This window comes from Monodon monoceros, unplaced genomic scaffold, assembly GCF_005190385.1.
Source record: "Monodon monoceros isolate NGI ecotype Baffin Bay Population unplaced genomic scaffold, NGI_Narwhal_1 Super_Scaffold_22, whole genome shotgun sequence".
NCBI classification, from domain to species: Eukaryota; Metazoa; Chordata; class Mammalia; order Artiodactyla; family Monodontidae; genus Monodon; species Monodon monoceros.
This window is the reverse complement of record NW_021703779.1, coordinates 116,601,773-116,628,067: the sequence shown is the minus strand read 5'-3', so window position 1 is coordinate 116,628,067 and position 26,295 is coordinate 116,601,773. Positions and strand designations below refer to the sequence as shown.

The following is a 26,295-nucleotide window of genomic DNA, read 5'->3' as shown; positions in this document are numbered from 1 at the left end:
CATGTTGTCAATATGTCTCATGATAATGTCAACTTTGATAAGCTGGTTCAGATGGTGTTCTGAGGGTCTCAAGACCCCTCATTTTTGCTCTGTGTAGTTTCATTTGAAAAGAGCATTCTCCTGCTAAACTAGATATTTTATTCTATGTTGAAATTCATTACTATCATTGTACATTCTGTTACTCAAATTGTCACAGATTTGGTGCCTGTTTCCTTTCACCATGTCCCCATCATTTTTAAATTTTTATTTTATTGTGATAACCCTTAACATGAGCTCTATGCACTTAACATATTATTAAGTATATGGTACAGTACTGTTAAGTACAACAGATCTCTAGTACTTACTCGTCTTGCACAACTAAAACTGTATACCCATTGAGTAGCAACTCTCCGTTCCTCCCTCCTCACCCCTTCCCCCTCCCCCGGCCCTAACCTTTTTTGAAGTCTTGTTTATTTTCTGGTACCACATGATGTTCTAGGCTCCTCTTGTATTTTTCTTGCAATTCAATGGCAAGATGCATTCAGACTTTTCTGCAAGGATCACTTATTCCTTTCCATTATTCGCAAATGGTATTTAGAAATCAAGATCTGGGTGCTAGTTGTGCTCATCGCTACTGAGCTGAAGTTGTTGGGCTGAAATTAAAGGTATCTGTATAAACTCAATACTTGAACTCAGTTTATACAGATGCCTTTGATTAAATCCGGCAGCACAAGGTTCATTGTAACCTTTCCCTTTTCCATTTAGTAACTCCTTTCTTCAGTGGTGAGAAACCTGGTTCTCATCCTCATAGTGTTTATTTATTTGCTAAGTCCTCAAGTACACTTAAAGTAGTTCCAGAATTGCTACTCATACTCCTGTGAGAAACAAATCTAACTTGAGAAATATATTTGTGAGCACTTGTTTTTGTCTTTAGTCTTAGAGAATGTAGTCAAAACACTGTTTCCAAAGTTACTTTTTTTTTCCTTTTCCACCATTTCAGTGTGGTTATGTTGTTTATATAGTTAAGGTTTGTGGGGCCTTGGACTCAGTAACTTAACAGCCCCACGTGGGGATGGATGGTTATTCTCTCTTACCTCCCCTTAGTAGGAGAGCCTGTGAAGATTTGCGGTACAGATCTGCCTAGCAATCTGATCCTATTCCAGAAGCTTGGTTTCCCTCTTTAAGATTTTGGCCTGCAATTCAAGCAACTGCCACCAGATGGAAGGAATGCTCTGTTAAGAAAAACAAAACAAGCATTAAAATGGCTAATATTTACCAGCGGTCAGTAATTTACACATCCTGGTTCCCAATTTAGAGGATTATTTATGTAGATGCCCTCTGTCTTCATTAGGATCTCTATGCCCATTATCATCTTAGTTACTGACTTAGCAATATTCCTTTTTAAGTGCTGCCTTTTGTCCCAAGATGATTTCTAATACCTTTGACCGTCTTTGGCTGCCTTCCTCTTATCTTGCCATTGCATCTTCAAGTTGTTGCCCGCCCCTGGAGTACTGCAGTGACAGGTCTTCCTGCTTTCTATTTCTCCATTCGCTCCTCCTTGCATAATTCAGCCAGGTTAATGTTTAGAAAATACCACTTTTCAACTTGTCCTCCAGAAACTCCACTCTCCATTGTCTTAAAAGTTAGTCTGGCTTTTAAGGCACCCCACAGTCTGACCCTGCCCTACCTTATATGTTTAAAATACATATGGCCTTACCTTGGTTCCTGCTATCACCGTATCCTATTCATCTGTAACACCTAGTTCAAAGTCTAACTTCTTTATTCATTCAATCAACAAATATGTTTGAATGTGTTACCATGTGCCAAGCATTGTTTCAGGTGCTTGAGAATTCATAATGGAATAAGACAGGCAAAGTCCCTGTTTTCATGGAACTGTTATTCTAATGGGAGGGTCAGACCTCCCCTTCCCACAAAACACCCCCATAATCCACACCAAGCACTGCCTCTTCCAACCTCAGAACACTTCTTTTATATACATAAAGTATGACTCTAGAAAGGCTACAGACAGTATTTTGCATTCTGCCAGAACTGATAGATACGAATGAGTGTTGCCCTTCCAGGTGCTAACCTTGGGAGCTCCGATGCTCTGGTGCTGTAGGACTTATTAAAATACATGTAGCAGTTTTCTGTAGAAATGTCCTCCAGAGCCTGCAGTATATATTTACCTAAATATCCTCAGCTGCGGCAGTTGTTCATGCTTTAAGGATCCATTGGATTTTTAAAACGGCCTCAAGTCTCCCAGCCTGGTAAATTAGCTAAGTGAGAATGTGTGAGAGCAGGAAAGAGACTGGTTTTTTGACATGGCTCAAAAATGGGCTATTGGGCGTGAGCCATGGCCGCTGCGCCTGTGCGTCTGGAGCCTGTGCTCCGCATCAGGAGAGGCCACAACAGTGAGAGTCTCGTGTACCGCAAAAAAAAAAAAAAAAAAAGGGCTATTGGGGAGTTCCCTGGTGGTGCAGTGGTTAAGAATATCTGCCTACAAGAGGGAAGAGATATGGGAACATATGTATATGTATAACTGATTCACTTTGTTATAAAGCAGAAACTAACACACCATTGTAAAGCAATTATACCCCAATAAAGATGTTAAAAAAAAAAAAAAAGAATATCTGCCTAGCAATGCAGGGGACATGGGTTCAAGCCCTGGTCCGGGAAGATCCCACATGTCGTGGAGCAGCTAAGTCCGTGCACCACAACTACTGAGCCTGCACTCCAGAGCCCACAAGCCACAACTACTGAGCCCACGTGCCACAACTACTGAAGCCTACACACCCTAGAGCCCATGCTCCACAACAAGAGAAGCCACTGCAATGAGAAGGCCGTGGACCACAACAAAGAGTAGCCCCGGCTCACCGTATCTAGAGAAAGCCCGTGCGCAGCAATGAAGACCCAACGCAGCCAAAAATAAATAAATTTATTTTAAAAAATATAGAGCTATTGAAGGTGCTGCCCTAAGAGAAATCCAAAGACACCATGAACAAGTGACAGCAGCGCTGAAATACAGTCACAGCCTATATTGAAGGACAGCACTCATTTGAAAATATTAGTTCTGGTGGTTTTGCCTGAAGACGTTAATTTTAGTATTTATCTTCTTACCTAGTGGCTTTTTCTGCCTTATGAATTCTCAGCTTGTATTTTTTTAATATGTTTGTTTTTAGTGTTCTCCCAGTTAAATCCCTTAGAAGTAAGAAGTTTTGTTTTTTGTATCACTCACAGCGTCATCTTTACATATAGTAGGTGATCAATAATAACAGTTAATTGTTTGATGAGGCAGTAACAAAGGCAGTAAAGCATTAGTTGATACTTGTTCGTGTCAATATACACTATAATTTCCTGACTACTTATTGGCATCAGCTGACTTTTAAATATAGACTTACAGCTTTATGTCAGTCTACTTTGTGATGATTTTGCAAACCCACTTGGCAGTTAAGGTGCAGTACCATTAGGTGTTCATATTATATGAGCTCATTTCTTCCCTACAAGAATAGCAAGAGGGTCTCATAAAGTAAGTGAGGTCCTCTTCTGCCTTGGTAGGGCAAAAGTTGGTATTAATATGTATGTAATTATTTGTTTTGAATTGTTTCCTTACAACTCTGGAGTAGAAGTTTATTGCATTGTGACATTAGAAGGACTTAGGACTGCCTGTAGACTATCTGGAGTAGAGTTTCCTGTTTTACTTTAGAAAGTTGATCAAGTGAAAAGCATTAACCCTTTTCTTCATTTTTTTTTCCAGAACCTTTGTTTCATTTTGCCACAATTTTTGTACCAGTTCTTCTGTGGATTCTCACAACAGGTTTGTTTCCCTAGGTATTTCTTGTAATATAGTTTTTTGGTTTGTTTTTTGTTGTTGTTTTTTGTTTAAATTTATTTTATTGAAGTATAGTTGATTTTCAAGGTTGTGTTAGTTTCTGGTGTAGAGTAAGATGATTCAGCAATACATACATATAATAGTTTCCACAGAAATGTTAGGGTTTTTTTAAAATTATTTTTTATTGTATTTTATTTTAATTTATTTTTTATGTCAATCCCACTCTCCCAATTCATCCCACCACCACCACCACCACCCCCCACCACGACTTTCCCCCCTTGGTGTCCATACGTTATTTCTCTGCATCTGTGTCTCTATTTCTGCCTTGCAAACTGGTCCATCCGTACCATTTCTCTAGATTCCACATATATGCATTAATATATGATATTTGTTTTTCTCTTTCTGACTTACTTCACTCTGTATGACAGCCTCTAGGTCCATCCACGTCTCTACAAACGACTCATTTCGTTCCTTTTTATGGCTGAGTAATACTCCATTGTATATACGTACCACATCTTCTTTATCCATTTGTCTGTCGATGGGCATTTACGTTGCTTCCATGACCTGATTATTGTAAATAGTGCTGCAATGAACATTGGGGTGCATGTGTCTTTTTGAATTATGGTTTTCTCTGGGTATATGCCCAGTACTGGGATTGCTGGGTTGTATGGTAATTCTATTTTTAGTTTTTTAAGGAACCTCCATACTGTTCTCCATAGTGGCTGTATCAATTTACATTCCCACCAACAGTGCAAGAGGGTTCCCTTTTCTCCACACCCTCTCCAGCATTTATTGTTTGTAGATTTTTTGATGATGGCCATTCTGACTGGTGTGAGGTGATACCTCATTGTAGTTTTGATTTGCATTTCTCTAATGATTAGTGATGTTGAGCATCCTTTCATGTGTTTGTTGGCAATCTGTATGTCTTCTTTGGAGAAATGTCTATTTAGGTCTTCTGCCCATTTTTGGATTGGGTTGTTTGTTTTTTTGTTATTGAGCTGCATGAGCTGCTTGTAAATTTTGAAGATTAATCCTTTGTCAGTTGCTTCATTTGCAAATATTTTCTCCCATTCTGAGGGTTGTCTTTTCATCTTCTTTGTAGTTTCCTTTGCTGTGCAAAAGGTTTTAAGTTTCATTAGGTCCCATTTGTTTATTTTTATTATTATTTCCATTACTCTAGGAGGTGGCTCTAAAAAGATCTTGCTGTGATTTACGTCAAAGAATGTTCTTCCTGTGTTTTCCTCTAAGAGTTTTACAATGTCCGGTCTTACATTTAGGTCTTGAATCCATTTTGAGTTTATTTTTGTGTATGGTGTTAGGGAGTGTTCTAGTTTCATTCTTTTACATGTAACTGTCCAGTTTTCCCAGCACCACTTATTGAAGAGACTGTCTTTTCTCCATTGTATATCCTTGCCTCCTTTTTCATAGATTAGTTGACCACAGGTGCGTGGGTTTATCTCTGGGCTTTCTATCCTGTTCCATTGATCTATATTTCTGTTTTTGTGCCAGTGCCATATTGTCTTGATTACTGTAGCTTTTTTTAATATAAATTTAATTTATTTTATTTTATTTTTTATTTTATTTTTGGCTGTGTTGGGTCTTCATTGCTGCGTGCGGGCTTTCTCTGTTGCGGTGAGCGGGGGCTACTCTTTGTTGTGGTGCACAGGCTTCTCGTTGCGATGGCTTCTCTTATTGTGGAGCACGGGCTCTAGGCGCACAGGCTTCAGTAGTTGTGGCTCTCAGGCTCTAGAGCGCAGGCTTAGTAGTTGTCGTGGATGGGCTTAGTTGCTCCGCGGCATGTGGGATCTTCCCAGACCAAGGCTCGAACCCATGTTCCCTGCATTGACAGGCAGATTCGTAACCACTGCACCACCAGGGAAGGCCCTGATTACTATAGCTTTGTAGTAGAGTCTGAAGTCAGGGAGTCTGATTCCTCCAGCTCTGTTTTTTTCCGTCAAGACTGCTTTGGCTGTTCGGGGTCTTTTGTGTCTCCATACAAATTTTAAGATTTTTTCCTTCCAGTTCTGTAGAAAATGCCACTGGTAATTTAATAGGGATTGCGTTGGATCTGTAGATTGCTTTGAGTAGTATAGTCATTTTCACAATGTTGATCCTTCCAATCCAAGAACATGATATGTCTCTCCATCTGTTTGTGTCGTCTTTGATTTCTTTCAACAGTGTCTTATAGTTTTCTGAGTACAGGTCTTTTACCTCCTTAGGTAGGTTTCCTCCTCAGTATTTTATTCTTTTTGTTGCAATGGTGAATGGGATTGGTTCCTTAATTTCTCTTTGTGATCTTTCATTTTTAGTGTATAGGAATGCAAGAGATTTCTGTGCATCAACTTTGTATCCTGCAACTTTATGAAATTCATTGATTAGCTCTAGTAGTTTTCTGGTAGCATCATTAGGATTCTCTATGTATAGTATCATGTCATCTGCAAACAGTGACAGTTTTACTTCTTTTCCAATTTGTATTCCTTTTTTTTCTGTTTCTTCTCTGATTGCCATGGCTAGGACTTCCAAAACTATGTTGAATAATAGTGGCGAGAGTGGACATCCTTGTCTTGTTCCTGATCTTAGAGGAAATGCTTTCGGTTTTTCACCATTGAGAATGATGTTTGCTGTGTTTGTTGTATATGGCCTTTATTATGTTGAGGTAGGCTCCCTCTGTGCCCACTTTGTGGAGAGTTTTTATCATAAATGGGTGTTGAATTTTGTCAAAAGCTTTTTCTGCATCTGTTGAGATGATCATATGGTTTTTATTCTTCAGTTTGTTAATATGGTGTATCACATTGATTGATTTGCATATACTGAAGAATCCTTGCTTCCCTGGGATAAATCCCACTTGTTCATGATGTATGATCCTTTTAATGTGTTGTTGGATTCTGTTTGCTAGTATTTTGTTGAGGATTTCTGCATCTGTATTCATCAGTGATATTGGTCTGTAATTTTCTTGTTTTGTAGTATTTTTGTCTGGTTTTGCTATCAGGGTGATGGTGGCCTCATAGAATGAGTTTGGGAGTGTTCCCTTCTCTTCAACTTTTTGGAAGAGTTTGAGAAGGATGGGTGTTAGCTCTTCTCTAAATATTTGATAGAATTCACCTGTGAAGCCATCTGGTCCTCGACTTTTGTTTGTTGGAAGATGTTTAATCACAGTTTCAATTTCATTACTTGAGATTGGTCTGCTCATATTTTCTGTTTCTCACTGCTTCAGTCTTGGAAGGTTATGCCTTTCTAAGAATTTGTCCATTTCTTCCAGGTTGTCCATTTTATTGGCATAGAGCTGCTTGTAGTAGTCTCTCATGATGCTTTGTATTTCTGCAGTGTCTGCTGTAACTTCTCCTTTTTCATTTCTAATTTTATTGATTTGAGTCCTCTCCCTCTTTTTCTTGATGAGTCTGGCTAAAGGTTTATCAATTTTGTTTATCTTCTCAAGGAACCCACTTTCGGTTTTATTGCTCTTTGCTATTGTTTTCTTTGTTTCTATTTCATTTATTTCTGCGCTGATCTTTATGATTTCTTTACTTCTACTAACTTCGGGTTTTGTTCTTCTTTCTCTAGATCCTTTAGGTGTAGGGTTAGATTGTTCATTTGAGATTTTTCTTGTTTCTTGAGGTAGGATCTTACTGCTATAAACTTCCCTCTTGGAACTGCTTTTGCTGCATCCCATAAGTTTTGGATCGCGTGTTTTCATTGTCATTTGTCTCTAGGTATTTTTTTATTCCCTCTTTGATTTCTCCAGTGCTCTCTTGGTTATTTAGTAACGTATTGTTTAGCCTCCATGTGTTTGTGTTTTTTACGTTTTTTTCACTGTAATTGATTTCTAATCTCATAGCGTTGTGGTCAGAAAAGATACTTGATATGATTTCAGTTTTCTTAAATTTACCAAGACTTGATTTGTGACCAAGATGTGATCTGTCCTGGAGAATGTTCCGTGCACACTTGAGAAGAAAGTGTAATCTGCTGTTTTTGGATGGAATGTCCTATAAATATTAATTAAATCTATCAGGTCTATTGTGTCATTTAAAGGTTGTGTTTCCTTATTAATTTTCTGTCTGGATGATCTGTCCATTGGTGTAAGTGAGGTGTTAAAATCCCCCACTATTATTGTGTTACTGTCAATTTCCTCTTTTATAGCTTAGCAGTCGCCTTTTGTATTGAGGTGCTCCTGCGTTGGGTGCATATATATTTATAATTGTTATGTCTTCTTTTTGGATTGATCCCTTGATCATTATGTAGTGTCCTTCCTTGCCTCTTGTAACAGTCTTTATTTTAAAGTCTACTTTAGGGACTTCCTTGGTGGCACAGAGGTTTAGAATCCGCCTGCCAATGCAGGGGACACGGGTTCGAGCCCTGGTCCGGGAAGATCCCACATGCCACAGAGCAACTAAGTCCGTGTGCTACAACTACTGAGCCTGTGCTCCTGAGCCCGTGAGCCACAACTGCTGAGCCCACTCGCCTAGAGCCCGTGCTCTGCAACAAGAGAAGCCACTGCAATGAGAAGCCTGCACACAGCAACAAAGAGTAGCCCCTGCTCTCTGTAACTAAAGAAAGCCTGCGCACAGCAACAAAGACCCAACACAGCCAAAAATAATAAATAAATAAATGAATTTTAATTTAAGAAAAGTTAATAAAAAATAAAGTCTATTTTTTCTGATATGAGTATTGCTACTCCAGCTTTCTTTTGATTTCCATTTGCATGGAATACCTTTTTCCATCCCCTCACTTTCAGTCTGTATGTGTCCCTAGGTCTGAACTGGGTCTCTTGTAGACAGCATATATATGGGTCTTGTTTTTGTATCCATTCAGCGAGCCTGTGTCTTTGGGTTGGAGCATTTAATCCATTCACATTTAAGGTAATTATCGATATGTATGTTCCTATTACCATTTCCTTAATTGTTACGGGTTTGTTTTTGTAGGTCCTTTTCTTCTCTTGTGTTTCCCGCTTAGAGAAGTTCCTTTAGCATTTGTTGTAGAACTGGTTTGGTGGTGCTGAATTCTCCTAGCTTTTGCTTGTCTGTAAAGCTTTTGATTTCTCCATCAAATCTGAATGAGATCCTTGCCAGGTAGAGTAATCTTGGCTGTAGGTTCTTCCCTTTCATCACTTTAAATGTATCGTGCCACTCCCTTCTGGCTTGTAGAGTTTCTGCTGAGAAATCAGCTGTTAACCTTATAGGAGTTCCCTTGTATGTTATTTGTCATTTTTCCCTTGTTGCTTTCAATAATTTTTCTTTGTCTTTAATTTTTGTCAATTTGATTACTATGTGTCTTGGCATGTTTCTCCTTGGGTTTATCCTGCCTGGGACTCTCTGCACTTCCTGGACTTGGGTGGCTCTTTCCTTTCCCATGTTAGGGAAGTTTTCGACTAGAATCACTTCAAATATCTTCTTGGGTCCTTTCTCTCTCTCTTCTCCTTCTGGGACCCCTATAATGCGAATGTTGTTGCATTTAATGTTGTCCCAGAGGTCTCTTAGGCTGTCTTCATGTCTTTTCATTCTTTTTTCTTTATTCTGTTCTGCGGCATTGAATTCCACCATTCTGTCTTCCAGGTCACTTATCCGTTCTTCTGCCTCAGTTATTCTGCTGTTGATTCCTTCTAGTGTATTTTTCTTTTCAATTATTGTATTGTTCATCTCTGTTTCTTTGTTCTTTAATTCTTCTAGGTGTTTGTTCTTTAATTTTTCTAGGTCTTTGTTAAAGATTTCTTGCATCTTCTCAATCTTTGCCTCCATTCTTTTTCCGAGGTCTTGGATTATCTTCACTATCAGTATTCTGAATTTTTTTTCTGGAAGTTTGCCTATCTGCACTTCATTTAGTTGTTTTTCTGGGTTTTTATCTTGTTCCTTCATCTGGTACATAGTCCTCAGCCTTTTCATTTTGTCTGTCTTTCTGTGAATGTGGTTTTAATTCCACAGGCTGCAGAAATGTAGTTCCTCTAGCTTCTGCTGTCTGCCCTCTGGTGGATGAGGCTATCTAAGAGGCTTGTGCAAGCTTCCTGATGGGAGGGACTGGTGGTGGGTAGAGCTGGGTGTTGCTCTGGTGGGCAGAGCTCAGTAAAACTTTAATCTGCTTGTCTGCTGATAGGTGGGGCTGTGTTCCCTCCCTGTTTGGTTGTTTAGCCTGGGGCGACCCAGCACTGGATCCTACCAGGCTCTTTGCTCTTTGGTGGGGCTAATGGCGGACTCTGGGAAGGCTCACGCCAAGGAGTGCTTCCCAGAACTTCTGCTGCCAGTGCCCCACGGTGAGCCACAGCTATGATTCCAGTGCTCTTGCAAGAGGGAGTGAGCACATGTCCTTCCAGTTCGCCATCTTGAACCAATCTCTGTAATGTAGTTTATATTTGCTATTAATTACCTTTTATGTATTGGATTGTAGAAATTAGAGAAGTATGCCCAACGTAAAAGGATTTTTTTTTCTTAGTTCAACAGTTGATCTGCTTGGCCTGGTTTTTGACAATAGCAAAATTTTATATCTGTGCTTTAGTAATGGTCTTATTGTTATTTTCTTTTTGAAAGTTATTTGATACGTCCTGTTGGAGTTGAGATCCTTTAAAAAGTATTTTTTATTTTTGTTAGTATACACAATGTTTTCCAATAATCCTAAAATATTATAGTTTATTATTTCATCAAATAAAATCTCATACCTTTGCATTTTCTCAGGTTGATTCTCTAGAAAAACATTGATGTTTAAGCTAGCAAAGAAGCTGTGATTCCTGGATAATGCCTTGGATTAGTTAATTAATTCTACACTTTTAGCCCTCTGTAGTTTTCTGAACATTTTTCACATATAGAATATGCTATGTGTTAACTTGATACATAAGTGGGGGATGGGCAGGCATATTTGTAGGTTTGTTTTAACAGCTGAACTGTATTTTGTATTGCTTCTAGTGGAAGTATAGCTACGTAAAGAAGCTATAATGCTCAACGACTCAGAAATTTTGTACTTAATCTATGCGCAATTCAGTGATTTTTACCAAGCTGAGCTGCTGGTAACATCATCACAGCTATTAGAGACTGATTTTCTCAATTTCAAGGCATGTTCCATTCCTCATGATAGGAGGTGATTTTTTCCTAATTTCTTGGCAGTATTTTTAAGAGAATGTATTCTTCTCAATGGGAAGCAACTCCATTTGTTTGTTTGTTTGTTTGTTTGGCTGCACCGGGTCTTAGTTGTGGCATGCAGGATCTTTAGTTGCAGCATGTGAACTCTTAGTTGCGGCATGTGGGATCTAGTTCCCTGACCAGGGATCAAACCCGGGCCCCCTGCATTGGGAGCGTGGAGTCTTAGCCACTGGACCACCAGGGAAGTCCCTGCTTTCTTTCTCTTGAACTTGCCTCTTTGCCATTTGGTGTGCTGTCTCTTACATCAGTGCCATGTCATCAGCCCCATGATGCCAGTTAAGCCGATCACTTTATGAATTAATCATCTACTGGCTGTAGAAAGTACCATCAGCCTTCTTGTATTCAAAGCTAACAGTATTGGTAACAGAGAGTTTTATAAACTCTGATGAATCTACTTTTCTTGAACATTCAGATTACTGTTGATCAAAATGTTTGTAATTCCTCACTTCCTTGGAAGATGAATGCAAGTTTAAAGGGACATTTTCAAATTTTGTAGCAAAGTGATAAAGGGAAGTTGGCTTTTTAAACCATGTTTACCAAGCACACGTTGTGTGAAGAAAGAAAGGACTTATTCCCTATAAGACCCTGGGCTGTTGGGGGTCTGGGGGTCTGCTTAGGTTCCCATAGGACTTGATGTTTGCCTTTGTCAGTTGCTCAACTGGTACATTCATTCATCTAACAAATACTTCTTGAGTGCCTACTGTGTGCCAGGCTAAGTGCCGGGGATATAACAGTGATCAAAACTCTTTACCGCACGGAGCTTGTGGGTACAGTGAGTGATAGGGGGAGAGACAGACAGCAATCAGACAAACACATTATGTTGGGTACTGATATATGCTCTGAAGGAGAACAAAAAGCATAATAAATGGATAGAATGTGACTGGGGAAGAGAGCTGCTGTTTTAGACAAACTGACCTGGAAAGTTCTCTCTGATGAGGTGACATTTGGGCAGAGATCTAGAGGAGATGAGGGAAAGAGCTAGGCAGACATCTTAGAAAAAGCGTACCACGTAAAAGGAAGGCCTCTCTGAGGTAGTGATGTATTGTACATATCTTTAGTTTTCACTTTGGCCTTGTGCTGAATGTAGAGACCTTTATTGCAAATACTTGTGGAATACATACAGGTAGTCAGCCTTTTTCACTTTAGGTCTACTTCAGGTGCTCTCTGCAACCCTGGTACTTGGAGAATGAGCTATGGAGAATGTAGAAATGGGACCAGGATGCAGATTATTTAAGCAAAAAGCAACTCTTTGTTTAGCAAAGCCTAGGTTAGTAGTGGACTTTCTTCTGCATGAAAAGATACCCTTATAACAGGTATAACAAGAAACAGTATTATCAAGTAAACCTGTTTTGTTTTGTTGTTATAAATTTATTTTATTTATTTTATTTTCGGCTGCATTGGGTCTTCATTGCTATGTGCGGGCTTTCTCTAGTTGCCACAAGCGGGGGCTACTCTCTTGCGGTGCGCGGGCTTCTCATTGCAGTGGCTTCTCTTGTTGTGGAGCACAGGCTCTAGGCGTGTGGGCTTCAGTAGTTGTGGCTTGCAGGCTCAGTAGTTGTGGCTCGCAGGCTCTAGAGCGCAGACTCAGTAGTTGTGGCGCACGGGCTTAGTTGCTCCACAGCACGTGGGATCTTCCAGGACCAGGGCTCGAACCTGTGTCCCCTGCATTGGCAGACGGATTCTTAACCACTGGACCACCAGGGAAGTCCAGTTTGTGTCACATTTAAATGCATTTTATTAATCAAAAAACATTTTATATATGTGAAGAATACATATGAATATGGGATATTATTTATTCAGGTCACAGATGATGGTTGCATGACAACATCTAGCACTGTGTAGAAAATACTGAACTCAATAAGTACTAGCATCAAAACAAGGTTCATTATAAAAACCTTAATATTTTTTTCAATAAAGGAATATTTACAATATCAGATCAGTCCTTTACAACTATGTTTTAGCTTCCAGTCTCTAGTCATTCATTCATCCAATATTTATTGAATGCTTTCTGCATGCCAAGTTCTGTTCTAGGAGTTCCAGATTGTCAAAGCCAGTAAAACACTTGTAGTTGATCACATTAGGTTCATTACTCAATGCAACAAGAAAGAGTGTACACCATGAGGAACAGTAGGGCCTCTTAGGAAGCAAGTGTTAGAAAAGTCTTGTAAGATTTGGGCTTGAGTTAGGTGATTTGTGGAAGGGTTTAAGGAGTAGGGCCTTGCTGGGTGCTGTTAGCAGATGGGGGTAATTTTATGACTAAGCATGTTAGTAAATCTTATCCAGGAAGCCAACATGTCATTGGTTAAGAGGCAATAGTCACCCAAATCAGCCAGAATGTAGATGTTGGTCATTATTGTGATTTGGACAATATTTATATTCTGTCGGTGTTCAAACGTGATTACAGAGTGTTTTTGTCTCGATATATCGAGGTCACACAGTGGCCTTGTTTGATGTTGCTGTTCTGCAAAATTGTTCATGTTCTACAGAGCGCCGGTGCGTAGCTGTGAGTGCTGGGCCAACTCTTGAATGTCAGGGACTGCTTTGCTTTTTCTCAAGCTACAGCTATCAATAAATAAATAAAAATCCCTGCCCACATAGAGCTTAGATTCTAGTGTGAAGAGAGAGACAGTAAACATAATAAATTTATCATGTAAGTTAAAAGGTGATTAGTACTATGGGGGGACGCACAGGATTGGGGGGAATGTGTTCAAGAGAGAGGAAGTGGCAAGGTAAATCAAGGTTGGTCTCACTGAGAAGGTAACAGACAGGTAAGAAGCTGGATCGAGGAGTAGGACTTTATATCCCCACCATTGTAGGAGCTTCTTTACTTTCAGAGATAAAGGAATCCACTGGAGAGTTTGAACAAAACAATGATTTGATTTGACTTATTTTCCAGTAGAGCTACTTGGGCCATTGTGTTGAGAATAGACTGCAGGTCAAGGGGAGAAGAAGCCGGGAGACCAATTAAAGGCTTGCAGAGTGGTCACAGTGGAGGGGCTAAGAAGTGATGTGGTTCTGAATGTATTTGAAAGTGGAGCTAGTAAACGGTGCTTAATAGATTGGATGTGGCTTGTGAAAAAGAGAAGAGTGAAGGATGAATCCAAGATTTCGGTTCTGGTTGATCAAAACGATTTTGTTGCCCTTTCCTGAGATGAGGAAGACTTCAGGAGGAGCAGGTTTGAGGTGAGGGCAGGTCAGGAATTCAGTCTTGGATGTAAATTTGAAATATGCTAGACACCCAAGAGGAGATATCAAGTGGGCAGTTGGATATATGGGACAGGTTTAGGCTAGATATGGGAATTTTCAGTGAATGGGTTATATTAAAACCACAAGACTAAATGAGATCACCTAGAGAGCGAGCATAAATAAAGTTCCAAACACCGAGTGCTGGAACACTCCAACACAGAGGGCTCAGGGAGAAGATGAGCCTGAGAAGGAATGGCTAGTGAGGTAGGAAGAAAATCACTCATTTCAAAAGATTTCTTGAGTACCTAAGGGGTACCAGGCACCAGGGTAGATACTGGGGTTGCAAACATTGTGGGGCCACTCACTGAGGTAGGGGACATGGGAGGAAGCAGATTTAAAGGGAAGGTTAATGAGTTTGGTTTTAGACATTTTGAATTGCAGGTTGTCCTGTGGGACAACCAGCAGGAAGTTGGAAATTTTGGTCTGGAGCCTAGGGAATTCAGGACCAGAAAGAGTCATGACCATGTGAATATATTTAGCTTTTATTTTTTTGAATATTTATTTAATCCTTAGTAAATGGCCACATTCAATATCATAGATATACTCTGGAGAAGGTGATAGTGATATTTAAAACCATGTAAAATATTAACCCAAAAAACTGTGACACAGGCTGGCCACTGCTTATATTTAGTTTCCCTAAGGGGTTCCTGTCTTATACTTAATTGGTCTTCATTCGCTGAAAATCTTCTGAAAAGTTCTTAGTTAATATCCATTAGAAATAGAGCTTATCAGCCACATAGCGCAGGGAGATCAGCTCGCTGCTTTGCGACTACCTAGAGGGGTGGGATAGCGAGGGTGGAGGAAGACACAAGAGGGAGGAGATATGGGGATATATGTATATGTATAGCTGATTCACTTTGTTATAAAGCAGAAACTAACACACCATTGTAAAGCAATTATACTCCAATAAAGATGTTAAAAAAAAAGTTTCTCCTTTACACATACTTATATATAAATTTACTTGGACTAATTAGTAAAAAGAAAAGCATATATATTTAAAAAAAGAAATAGAGCTTATAGCTTGTAAACATTCTGAATAAGATCGTATTTTAAAAGGGAGGGTATTTTAATATGCCTTACAGTATGTTAGTTTCTTTTCTATAGTGGTCAGTTAGAGTGACCTTATTTACAAAACCTCCTTTGCTGTCCCAAAAGGTATGAAAGGAAACTGTCTTGTTTTAGCTTGTGATTTTTTCTAAACACTTAAATATCCTCTTGCAGATGACTGTTACATTACCGTTCTCTTCTGGGGTTTGTCATTACAGCCACTGTATGATGCCGCTTACCTTACAATGTACAATATCTGCTTCACGTCCTTGCCCATCCTGGCCTACAGCCTACTGGAACAGCACATCAACATTGACGCTCTGACCTCAGATCCCCGATTGTATATGTAAGTTGAACATATGTAAGTTAACCCCCCGCCCCAGACTTTCAAAATTGTGGATTTCATTTTATCTACAGGTAGGAAGGACACAGAACTGCCCTCCTGGTTCGATTACATGGTTCTGTTCTGGATTTTTAGCTACTTAAACCAAACCATCCAGCTGGAAAATGATGTATTTCCTAGGTATTGATATATGTCCTGTAGTTGAATGGGTATGAATTATTTAGTTCAAAATCAGTAATTCCTAAAACTTTGCCCACATTGTCATAGAGTTCTAGAGTCTTAGATGGAGACACAATAGTTTAACTACCTGCCACCCCCCACCTCCCCCACGAAGGGCCACAGAAAGATCTCTTGTAGTTTAGAATATTGATCCCTCCCTGTAATGGATTGAATTGATGATGTTATGTTAGGCTTTCTCTTGTAAACTGCCCCTGAAATATAGCCTCCCGAGTGCTTTGTTAGCCGCATTCTAAAATGGCATTGTTGAAGAAAACAATTAAGTCATCAAGCCATTATATTCATTTTGTGTTAGTTGGAAATAGATGCTTTTCTCTATGGGTGGGGGACTTGGCACTAGCCCCAGTTGCTTAACCTTTGATTAAATTGGATTTTTATAAGTTAAGCTTACAGCTAAAGATAAAGATATTAATTTACAGCAGGTTGTAAGCATTGCTAAATAGTGGGTAGCAAGTGCAATAGAGAGACTTGGGTGTGATTCATTGGTGCGAAGTGAAGGTGTACAAATTTAAAGGATGTCTTTAACCAGTATGACTCATGAAACTCACATCTAGGAATTGTTAGACTTAACCAGGTTTATAAAATTAGTTGTCATTTTAAAGGTATTTATTATAAAAAGTTTAAAACATGCAAAGAGTGTAGCAAAAATACAATTTATATAGTGAACTTCCCTGTCCTTACCACTCAGCTTCAACAATTATCAATTCAGGGCCAATCCTGCTTCATTAATAACCTTGTCTTATCTATCAAGGACTTATTTTGAAGCAAATATCAAACTATATAAAATAGTTATTTCAGCATGTATCTTTTACATGTACTGTTATAACAGTACACTATCATACCTAAAAATTTAACAAGTCATATCATCAAATATCCAGTCAGTGCTCAAATTTTTCCAGTTGACTCAATTTCTTTTTATAGCATGCTTGTTTGAAACAGTATATAAGGCCCATATACTTCAGTTGGTTAATATGCTTCTTGAGACTCTCTTAGTCTGTAGGTTAACTTGGCAATTTATTTGTTAATGAAACCAGATAATTTATCTTGTAGCATTTCCCCCAATCTAGAGTTTGCTGATTGCCTCCTCATGGCGGTAACATATTCTGCTTTTCCCTGTATTTCTTGCAAAGTGTATTGTTAGATCTAAAGGGGAATCGTAGAAATCTTGGTAGAAATCTTCCAGAGCATCAGCTCTCACACCCTCTTTTTTTTAAAAGAATGAGGACCCAGGGCCCAGAAATGACTTGCCTAAGGACACAGCGTGTAACAAGAGGCCAGAGCAAGATCAGATTTCTATCCTCCTGATGACCGGCCCTGTGCTCTTTTCCACAGGCTGGTGGTTTTCAGAGATTGAGTAGCAGTGTTCTGTTTTCAGACAACAACTAAAGTGAAGACCAGTAGTGCAGTTACTCTGGTTGAAGAGGGTTTTGGGTGGCAGTGAGCAGAATGCCTCCCGTTCAGTCCCACCAAGAGCTCTAGCTAATCGCCTGCACTCTGATCCCAGCTCTGCCACTGACTCTGTGGCCTTGCTCAGGTTACTTGACTGAGATGGGCCTCAGTTTCCTCTTCAGTAACAATAGATCCAATCACAGTGTTTTGGGGGAGGATTAAATGAGTGACTACATGTAAAAACTTACAGTGGTGCCTGGCACATAGTAAGTTTTCAATAGATGGTAGCTATTAATCTTACTATTCTAACACCCTTCTCCACATAACTTCAGGGCTATGCTGAGCACTTTCTTTTTGTTTGTTTGTTTTTGGGTTTTTTTGGTTGGTTTTTTTTGTGTGTGTGTGTGTGGTACGCAGGCCTCTCACTGTTGTGGCCTCTCCTGTTGCGGAGCACAGGCTCCGGACACGCAGGCTCAGCGGCCATGGCTCACGGGCCCAGCCACTCCGCGGCATGTGGGATCTTCCCGGACCGGGGCACGAACCCATGTCCCCTGCATCAGCGGGTGGACTCTCAACCACTGCACCACCAGGGAAGCCCCGAGCACTTTCATACATTAAGAAAGTTGAAAACTTGAAGCAAGCCGTTGAGTACAAATTATTAAGGGTTTCCATGAAGTTTTAGTTACCGCATGCAGGTGTAGGTCATGAATTTTTAAGCAATGTTGCATAGAGTGCATACTTGCCACATACAATGGAGAAATGAAAGCCATAGCATACCTATCACCCAGCCCAAAATGCAGCTTCCTGCCTGCCCGCTCTGATGAGACTGTGCTCTCAGCCTGTCACTGTATTGGAGATTGCTCTGTTACTCTGAGCATTCCTTTGTAAATGTGAAGCTCTAGTCTTCATATGTGTCTCTGCATTTGTACCACTTAATGTTACTTGTGGCCTTATGTAGCATATTAATATCACCTTCGGGGACTTAGTGACACAGGCGTTTACCAAAAGTCTTGATGTGAAATGTGACATAATTGGATCTTTTCATATTTTTTGAGAGAAATTTGAAAAGTAAACTGTAGTTCTTTTCTAGAGGGTAGAGGCATAGTCTGTTTCTTATACAACTTTAAAAGGCAAAAGAAAGGTCCTGGTACACCTACTGTCTCCCATTGTATGGAGGTGCTCAGGCCTGTGCTGCTGGTCAACCGCTCCCCCCCCCCCCCCACCCAGTCTTCACTCCCTCGTGTTGCCCCTCACGTTGGCTATCATATTCTGAGTTAACAACAGGTTCATCATTCACCTGAGCGCAGCTAGAAAACCTCAACTATAACCCAACACACCATGACTCCCCTTCCTTTCTTCCCATGGCATGTAATGTAAATCCAGTGACTGGCTGGAAAGACAGGAACCACTTCCTGCCTCAGCCCAAGTCAGTGACTCTCAAAAGCCTCATTGGCTGGCAGTTGCTGGGCCCTCCTTGCAAGGATCTTTAAGGGAGGTGCCTTCCCTGTGGCTCCCAGTTGCCTTGGGAACACGACTTACTGGCTGTGGGGAGAGCTTGTTTCTGGGAAGCAGCTACCTCTTTCCCCCTGCAGTTTTCCCAAGGCAAACAGCAGCGTATTGCTTTATGCATCCCCCTACATTGCTGATTTCTGTGTGCACCTGGAAATCCTAGTAGGTAAAAGTTGCATAATTGCTATTTTTTCAGGAAACCCTACGGCACTCCATACCAACTGAACAAGGATCAGTTGTATTTACATCACAAAGGTCTTTCTTATTCATTACAGCCCAGTGACATTCTTGGTAGTATTGGCAACAGGTGTGCTATTTAAGTGATTACATACCTTTTGATAAATGTTAAGAGGAATTTGAAATAGAAGCTAAAAGAATTCCATGCACAGACCCATCTTCTTTTTGTCCCATTAGAGTTGTTAGCCTTCTCCAACATTCTGACTTGTACCCAGAAGACTGCTATTTTTGACAGATGTTAAACTTTTGATCTGGCCACCTGCCATTTATCAAAGCATGGCTGTACAGCTTCAAACATGTTATTTGACTCAATTTTTAAAATATAAAGGCTACCCCAAGACCTAAGAAAGGTTAAATTCCCAGGCAGAAATGTTGATTAAACAAAATATTTTAACAATCATAGTTGCAAAGCCATGGTAGCTTGGTTGAGAGCATGTGATTTAAAGTCAAATCAGTCCAGGATTGTATACTACCTCTGTCCCTTACTAACTGAGTGAACTCTGGCATACTGCTGTACTAGTGGTTCCCAAACTTTACTGCACATTACAATTACCTGTGGAGTTTTAAAATTATCCTGGTTGCCCAGGTTACACCTCATGCCAGTTAAATCAGAATGAGGGTGGGAGCCAGACATCAATGTTTTTAAAGATCCCCTGGTGATTCTAATGTGCATCAAAGTTTGGAAACCATTATGATACACCTTTGTGAGGCTCATTATTTGTAAATGGTAGTGATAAGAATACCTATCTCATGTGGGTTTTGTGTATACAAAAATGGACAATATAAAACTCTTAACCCACTTTTATAAGCTTATAATAAGTACTCAGTAAATGAGATCTAATTATTATTGATGATATTACTATTGTCAGTGGCCAGAATTTTAACTTAGAAGCACTTTGACGGTTTACTGCAACACCTCAGACAGGAGGTGATTGCACAAAGACAAACCTGCAGCTCGGTCTGGGCTTTTATCAAAAGCTTACCAGTCCCTCAGGGATAGCTCCCTTCATTCTAACAGGGTCAAACCACATGCGCACTTTTGGCGTTTCACTGTATCTTTAAATAAACAGCCTACAGAGATTCATTAACTTGTGTTTCTTCCCATTTCTCAATAGGAAAATTTCTGGAAATGCCATGCTACAGTTGGGCCCCTTCTTATATTGGACATTTCTGGCTGCATTTGAAGGAACAGTGTTCTTCTTTGGGACTTATTTTCTTTTTCAGACTTCATCCTTAGAAGAAAATGCAAAGGTAAAAAAGAAAAACATCATTACATCTTTTAGTATTACAAGCATGGCTTAATTTTTTTTCCATAGGCACTGGATCTATCATACACATACTCTAGCTGTAATCATTTTGCAAATTATTTTTCTAAAGGTATGGTATTTAGTTCTCACAATGTCCTCAGAACAATAGAAGTGTTGAAGTGAGAAATCACTTCCTGCATGCACGGCTAACTAGACAGCTTATGTGCAAACCTCTGGAAGCTTAACTTGGCTGTAATTTTACTAGATGAACAGAGTTCTTGGGATTTCAGACTTTGGACCCGTACACTTTGATGTGAGCAAGGCTTTTCCTGTTTTAAAAGAAGTGTCTGTCCCTACTCAGTTCTTACTCATAGTGGCCTTCCATGCTTAGAGTGGAAGGGGGTAGCTGCCGTATGTTTGCAGTATTTGCCCGATAATTAGGGAATTCCCTTCTCTTCCTCCTTCCTTTCCACATGGGAGCATAGTGTTTTCCAGAAAGGCTACACAGATCCTGCCAGTGTCTTCCCAGCCAGCGACTACATAGGTCAGCACCTGCATTGGGGTGATTTTGCCCTGGCTGTGCTCTAGGAGAGAATTGCCAATGGGGTGAGGTCTTCCGGCAGCCACACAGTGGAAAATCAAACCCACCACCTTGCATGCTGCTTTCACTATGTTCTTTGCTATTTCTGGGCTTCCTCTTTTATGGTCATTCATTGGTTATAATCATATGAAGCAAAGCAAAGGTTCAAAAAGACTTTACTGAGTACACTGACTATGTCTAGAGCCGAGACAGTCAACATCTGTTACAGAAGTGATAGGCTCAGTGAATTTGAATGATACTTTGAAATTAGGTACTACAGTTAGAACCTCTCTAATTTGGACTAACAGAAATCAGTTTAGTATGAATCCATTAAAATTATTAATCACTGAGTAACTGCTGAGGAAATACAGATCTAGTACTTTAGAGTAGACACATGTAGCATTTGCCAGGGAGACGGCCCTACTAAATCTCTCTGTGCATCCTCGGGCCAGTCCCTTCAGTTTTCCAAGTCACCTTTACCCAACAGTAAGAAGAAGAAATTCGATTTTATGATTTCTCAGGTCCCTTCAGCTTTATGACTGATTCTGTAACTCCAACTTTTTATTTTGTATTTATTTGCCACATAAATTGTATAGAGCTGACTGTACCCTCCTGCAATTCTATTGACATGGTTCATTTGCTCAGCAAAGTCTACTGGTGGTGCATGGGGAGCCTCAACCCACCCTGTGTCCAAGTCATCACTCATTTTGAGTTCATGAAGTCCAAATGAATTAGATTTTATTGTATATTGTTTGCTAAAATTACAATAAGTATAAGGACTACTATCAGCAATTAAATATAACACCATGTACGATTTGATCAAATCCTTTTTTTGCTATTAACCTTAATTTTTGTTTTTATTTTTTTAAAACCTTTTACATTTCATTTTCTGTTTTAATGTTATGCATTCAGATCTTGACAGCGTTTGGTAAGCATATGTGCCATTCATTGCCATCGTTTGGGTTTATATACATGGTATCTGCTTTTCTTTGATGTGCACATGCTGACAGCTCTAATATTTACAGCCACAAAATTAGACTCTATTTTATTTGTTTTTTTATTGAGATATAATTGACATATAACATTATATTAGTTTCAGGTATATAACATAAGGATTCGATATTTCTATGTACTGAATGGTCACCACAGTAAGTCTAGTTACCCTCTGTCATCATATACTCTATTTTTAAAATGTGAGTTCATTTGTCTGCAAATTAGTCTTTATTTATACATAGAGATCTTTAGGTCTATATTATAGGAAAAGCCTATATCAAACTCTTTAGATACAGGAGCCATCCAAATGAGTTGTTTTTATGAACGTTACTGTTAGTGGAATAGGGTTTTTCCTGCCTGTATCACACCAGTGTGTTCCCTGTTCTATGCTTCATGGAATCACGAAATAAACCCTACCAACCACGCATGTGGTGTACCTCTCCAAGAAAATTTAGGCTCACAGTAAAAGCCAGCATTTTGGCCTAATCTTTTGAGCAGATATTTCCCTAAACAATTTATACAAAAATCTTTGGCAGTTACACTCAAGATTAAACTTGGCTGTTTATTTTTTTAAGCAAGCTTGTGTATTCATGGTACGTGTAATTGTTGAATGTTTTTCAGGTATATGGAAACTGGACTTTTGGAACCATTGTTTTTACAGTCTTAGTATTCACCGTAACTCTGAAGGTTAGATTTTTATTTATTCAAATATATTTAACACCATTTTTATAACACTTTCTGGTCTTATATCTTTTTTGTCTTCTAATCTTTATTTTTACTGCGAGTTGTTATTCAAGTCTGAATGCTTACTAAAGTTATGTGTGATATTAGAGATTTGGACATTTATATACTATTTGTGATCCATTTTTTCCAGTATATTGCCTATCCTCTTTTTTTTAATACACCATACTTATATTGGAAATCTGTTCCTTCTTTCCTGCTATTTTTGAGATGTTAAGTGGTATATAAATGGGCTGTGTGTATGTGTGTGTTTCCATGTTAAGTACTTGAATATTTTTTAAAGTTATATATCTGTTTAAGAATGCCAGTCCTTAAAGGAATTTGGGTACTTAAGACAGTTGAATATAGGTGTCCATGAGCAAGATATGTGTGCGAAAGAGCTTGGTAGTGATGACGTTTTGTATAATGTATTCATCACTGAAATTTACCCATATTTGTGATGAAATGCATAAGAATATACAGCAGGTAACATACAACAAAGGCAGTTTTGGCGAAATCATTGGCATTAACATGCAGCCATGTAATAATGCTGCGTGCTGAATACTACCCTTGAGGTTCATGAGTTGGGACTCCCTTATAGTTGAAGGTATAATTAAAATTATTTTGATCATTCCAGTAATAAACACCTCACATGGGGTTCAAGAATGAGTACCTTTAAATGAATTCCAGTATGCCCAGTGGCCAGAATTAGAATTCAGAAGTATAAATGACAAAGGACCTCTAATCATTTCCCCTCTGAATTTTTATACCTGCTTCATTTCTCGTACTGAATACAACTAACATGTTTGCATTATTCATCTACTATTTCAGTAATATTTTAGGACTGCAAAAGAAAATGTTACAATTCATCTCAGTTTAGCCACTTACTATCTGGATGTCCTTGGGCAAGTGACCTTGTTTCTCAGTACTTACATTTCCTCTTCTATAAAATGGAGATAAAAGTAGCACCCACCTCCCTTAGGATTTTTTTTGTGAGAAGTCAATTAGTGAATACATATAAAGCAGTTAGAATGGGGTCTGGCACATAGAATGTGCTCAGTACAATAGATGTTAGTTGTTATTTACTATTATGTCTCATAGGATCATAATTTGAAAGGGAATCCTCCCCACCCTTTTTTACCCCTGGCCTTGCACATGGCCCCAGGGCTTCCAAGCACCCTTCATAGCTAAAGTTGGCCTTGCTGCAGCAACTTTCACCTGTCCCTCAAAATCCATCCACTCCCTCTTCTCTGCATGGGTATTACCGTGGCATGTTCCCTAGCAGCCGGAGGCTGGAAATTCAAGACAATGTTATCAGTATCCTGTTTATAAGTGAGCAACTGTTAACAGATTGCTGAGGAGCAGGGTGTCACAGCAAGTAACAAAACAAACACCACCTCCTCTTCAGAAATTAAATGCCCTGGATATTAGGCCATGTGGCCCAGAAATTTTAAGCAAGCAGAGTGGACCATACTTTTTATTTTTAGATTGCATTTGAAAATCCCAGGTGCCACAATCTGAAGAAACAAGCAGCCCTGGAAGAAACATGAGAGGATTTAAAATCTAAGGCAACTGAAAATGTTATTAATTTAATGGAGTAGATACGGACTTTGCAATTGAAAAATTGCACACTACATAGACCCACAATCCATGGCTCCATGATGCCTGACGTGTAGAGCTAGTTGCCTTTGCATTTAGTAACCCTCATCTGTTGTGTTTGAGCCCTCACGACTCCTTTGTGTAGTTTGTCTTCTCTTCCTAGCTACTCTCTCCCTCTCCTCCTGCTTTTCAGTATACCTGCCTCCACCAGCCAGGCCTTCTCCTTTTGCCGTCAGCTCCCTGACAGCCACCACTTAAAGACGTGGGGCTCCAGTCTCTGGGATGTTACCATTACCTCATTCCTTGCCCTTCCTTCAGTAGTGAGGCATCTGCAGCTGTACTTGCTTGACCACACCTCCATGCCTGTACTCCTAGAGTCTAAATGCCTGAGGGCAGAGCTCTTTGAAAAGTCTGGGTTCTGTTCTTCTAGTGCCATTCTCTTCTGGTTGCCTGGCCCAAGCTAGATCCTCCCACAGGTATCATATTGTGTATAAGTTGTCAAATACCGTCAGATACGGCCTGGTACAGTTTGTACTCATCATGAAATCTCTTGTGTTGTATCCTTTCAGCTCGCCTTGGATACTCGTTTCTGGACATGGATAAACCACTTTGTGATTTGGGGTTCTTTAGCGTTTTATGTATTTTTCTCATTCTTCTGGGGAGGAATTATATGGTAAGCTACTGTACGTAAATAACAAAATACATATATAGGTACATTGTATATGCAAACATTAATTACACTTTTAAAGTTTTGATTATATAAGATGGCAAGTCTTCAATATTAATGGACTGGAAGTTACTTCTAGCCAGTAATGCTGCTATTTCAGGTAAGATTTCAAATGCAAGTATATAGACTGCACCAGTTACTCAAAAGACCTCCCTTCTGGTAGCCCCTGTCCAAATCTTCTAACCTGAAGGTGTGTAAACATCTCTCTGTGAAACGAAACTAATTTCTAGCATGACCTCCCATGTGATTTCCAGTAGAAATACTCATCCTATGAAGTTTCTACACAATATAGTGGCCAATAGATACAGTAGTATCCATTTGGACCCTGTTCTCTCTTTATGGTATATTACTCTCCTTCTTGTCACTACAGATGTGCTCAAGAGATAGACTATATATCACTTAATACTCAGAGGGTTATATTTGAAATCACCGTCCCATTGTTTTGGGGGAGGTAAAGGTAGACTCTCTAGCTTGGATTTAAAGTTCATTCTGTTCATCTTGGTTCAGTAGATGTTTATTCAGAATCTGTTTTGTGTGAGGCACTCTATGGGATACAGAAATGAATAGACTGCACCCCTGCCTCAAGGAGACTAGAGTCCAGTGAGGGGCACATAAGCTGTGATTGGGGAGTTATAAGGAATGAAAATAAGTTAGATTTTCATCTCCTTTCCTTACTCCCAGAGGCCTATATTTTGTTTTTTAATATCACAGTTTTCATTAATCGGTGACTTCCCCTGACAAGGATGCCAGCAGCAGAGACCAGGACTAGAGTAAGCCATAGGGTAAGATTCTAGGAGTACATATTTTCACTGGTTTGAGCAAAATCATACGTACAAAACAGTCCCTATTATCACAGAGATGTGGGGACCACGCTTATGTCCCTTGAGACTTAATTAGAAGAAACTCTTACTGTTTTGGAAAGCTTTTTAAAATAAAAGCCTCAAGAAATAAAAATACGGACAACCTAATCACTTATGGAAGTAGCAGCTCCAGAAAGTATAATTACAGCATTTATTTGACACCTATGTAAGTAATTATTGAAGCAGTGAAGCTGAAGGAAGTCTGTTTTCTTTAATAATATACAAATGAATCAAAGTTGATTAACCAAATGTAATACACAATTGTAAGGTCATAATTCTGTCTAGGAACCTGTGTAATCAGTATCTAAACTAATTATGCAAAATTTCCACGAGAATGAAATGTTTCTAGCAAACTAAAGTTTCTCACTCTTTCCAGACTATTCCTTATTGATTAACATAAATCCTTTAAATGATTTAAGATATTGTCACACCTGTTTCTATTCATTAGAGATGGTTACTAAAAATGAAATGTTAATAAATCTGTTTTATTTTGTTGCCTATAGTGCTATCCTTAAGTAGACCTGTCTGAGTTGAGCTACTACATGAATATAAAATTTATATTATAAAGCAACCAAGAAAATGTGACTAGAAACTGTAATACTTCAGCTGAATGCTGATTGCAGCTAATCTCC

The 26,295-nt window shown here is 39.3% G+C and overlaps 1 protein-coding gene across 4 annotated transcripts in view; it reads left to right on the top strand.

Annotated features, from left to right (window-relative positions):
- ATP11C (ATPase phospholipid transporting 11C) overlaps positions 1-26,295 on the top strand; it is a 167,128-nt gene that overhangs the window by 127,210 nt on the left and 13,623 nt on the right. For 3 of the 4 annotated variants that reach the window (XM_029240445.1, XM_029240444.1, XM_029240447.1), the window contains 5 exons: positions 3,734-3,793; positions 15,441-15,568; positions 20,053-20,188; positions 22,379-22,444; positions 24,646-24,749. In XM_029240445.1, the coding sequence (XP_029096278.1) occupies positions 3,734-3,793; positions 15,441-15,568; positions 20,053-20,188; positions 22,379-22,444; positions 24,646-24,749 (494 nt within the window). The remainder of the gene's footprint in view (positions 1-3,733; positions 3,794-15,440; positions 15,569-20,052; positions 20,189-22,378; positions 22,445-24,645; positions 24,750-26,295) is intronic. The other variant, XM_029240446.1, reaches the window with a different exon arrangement.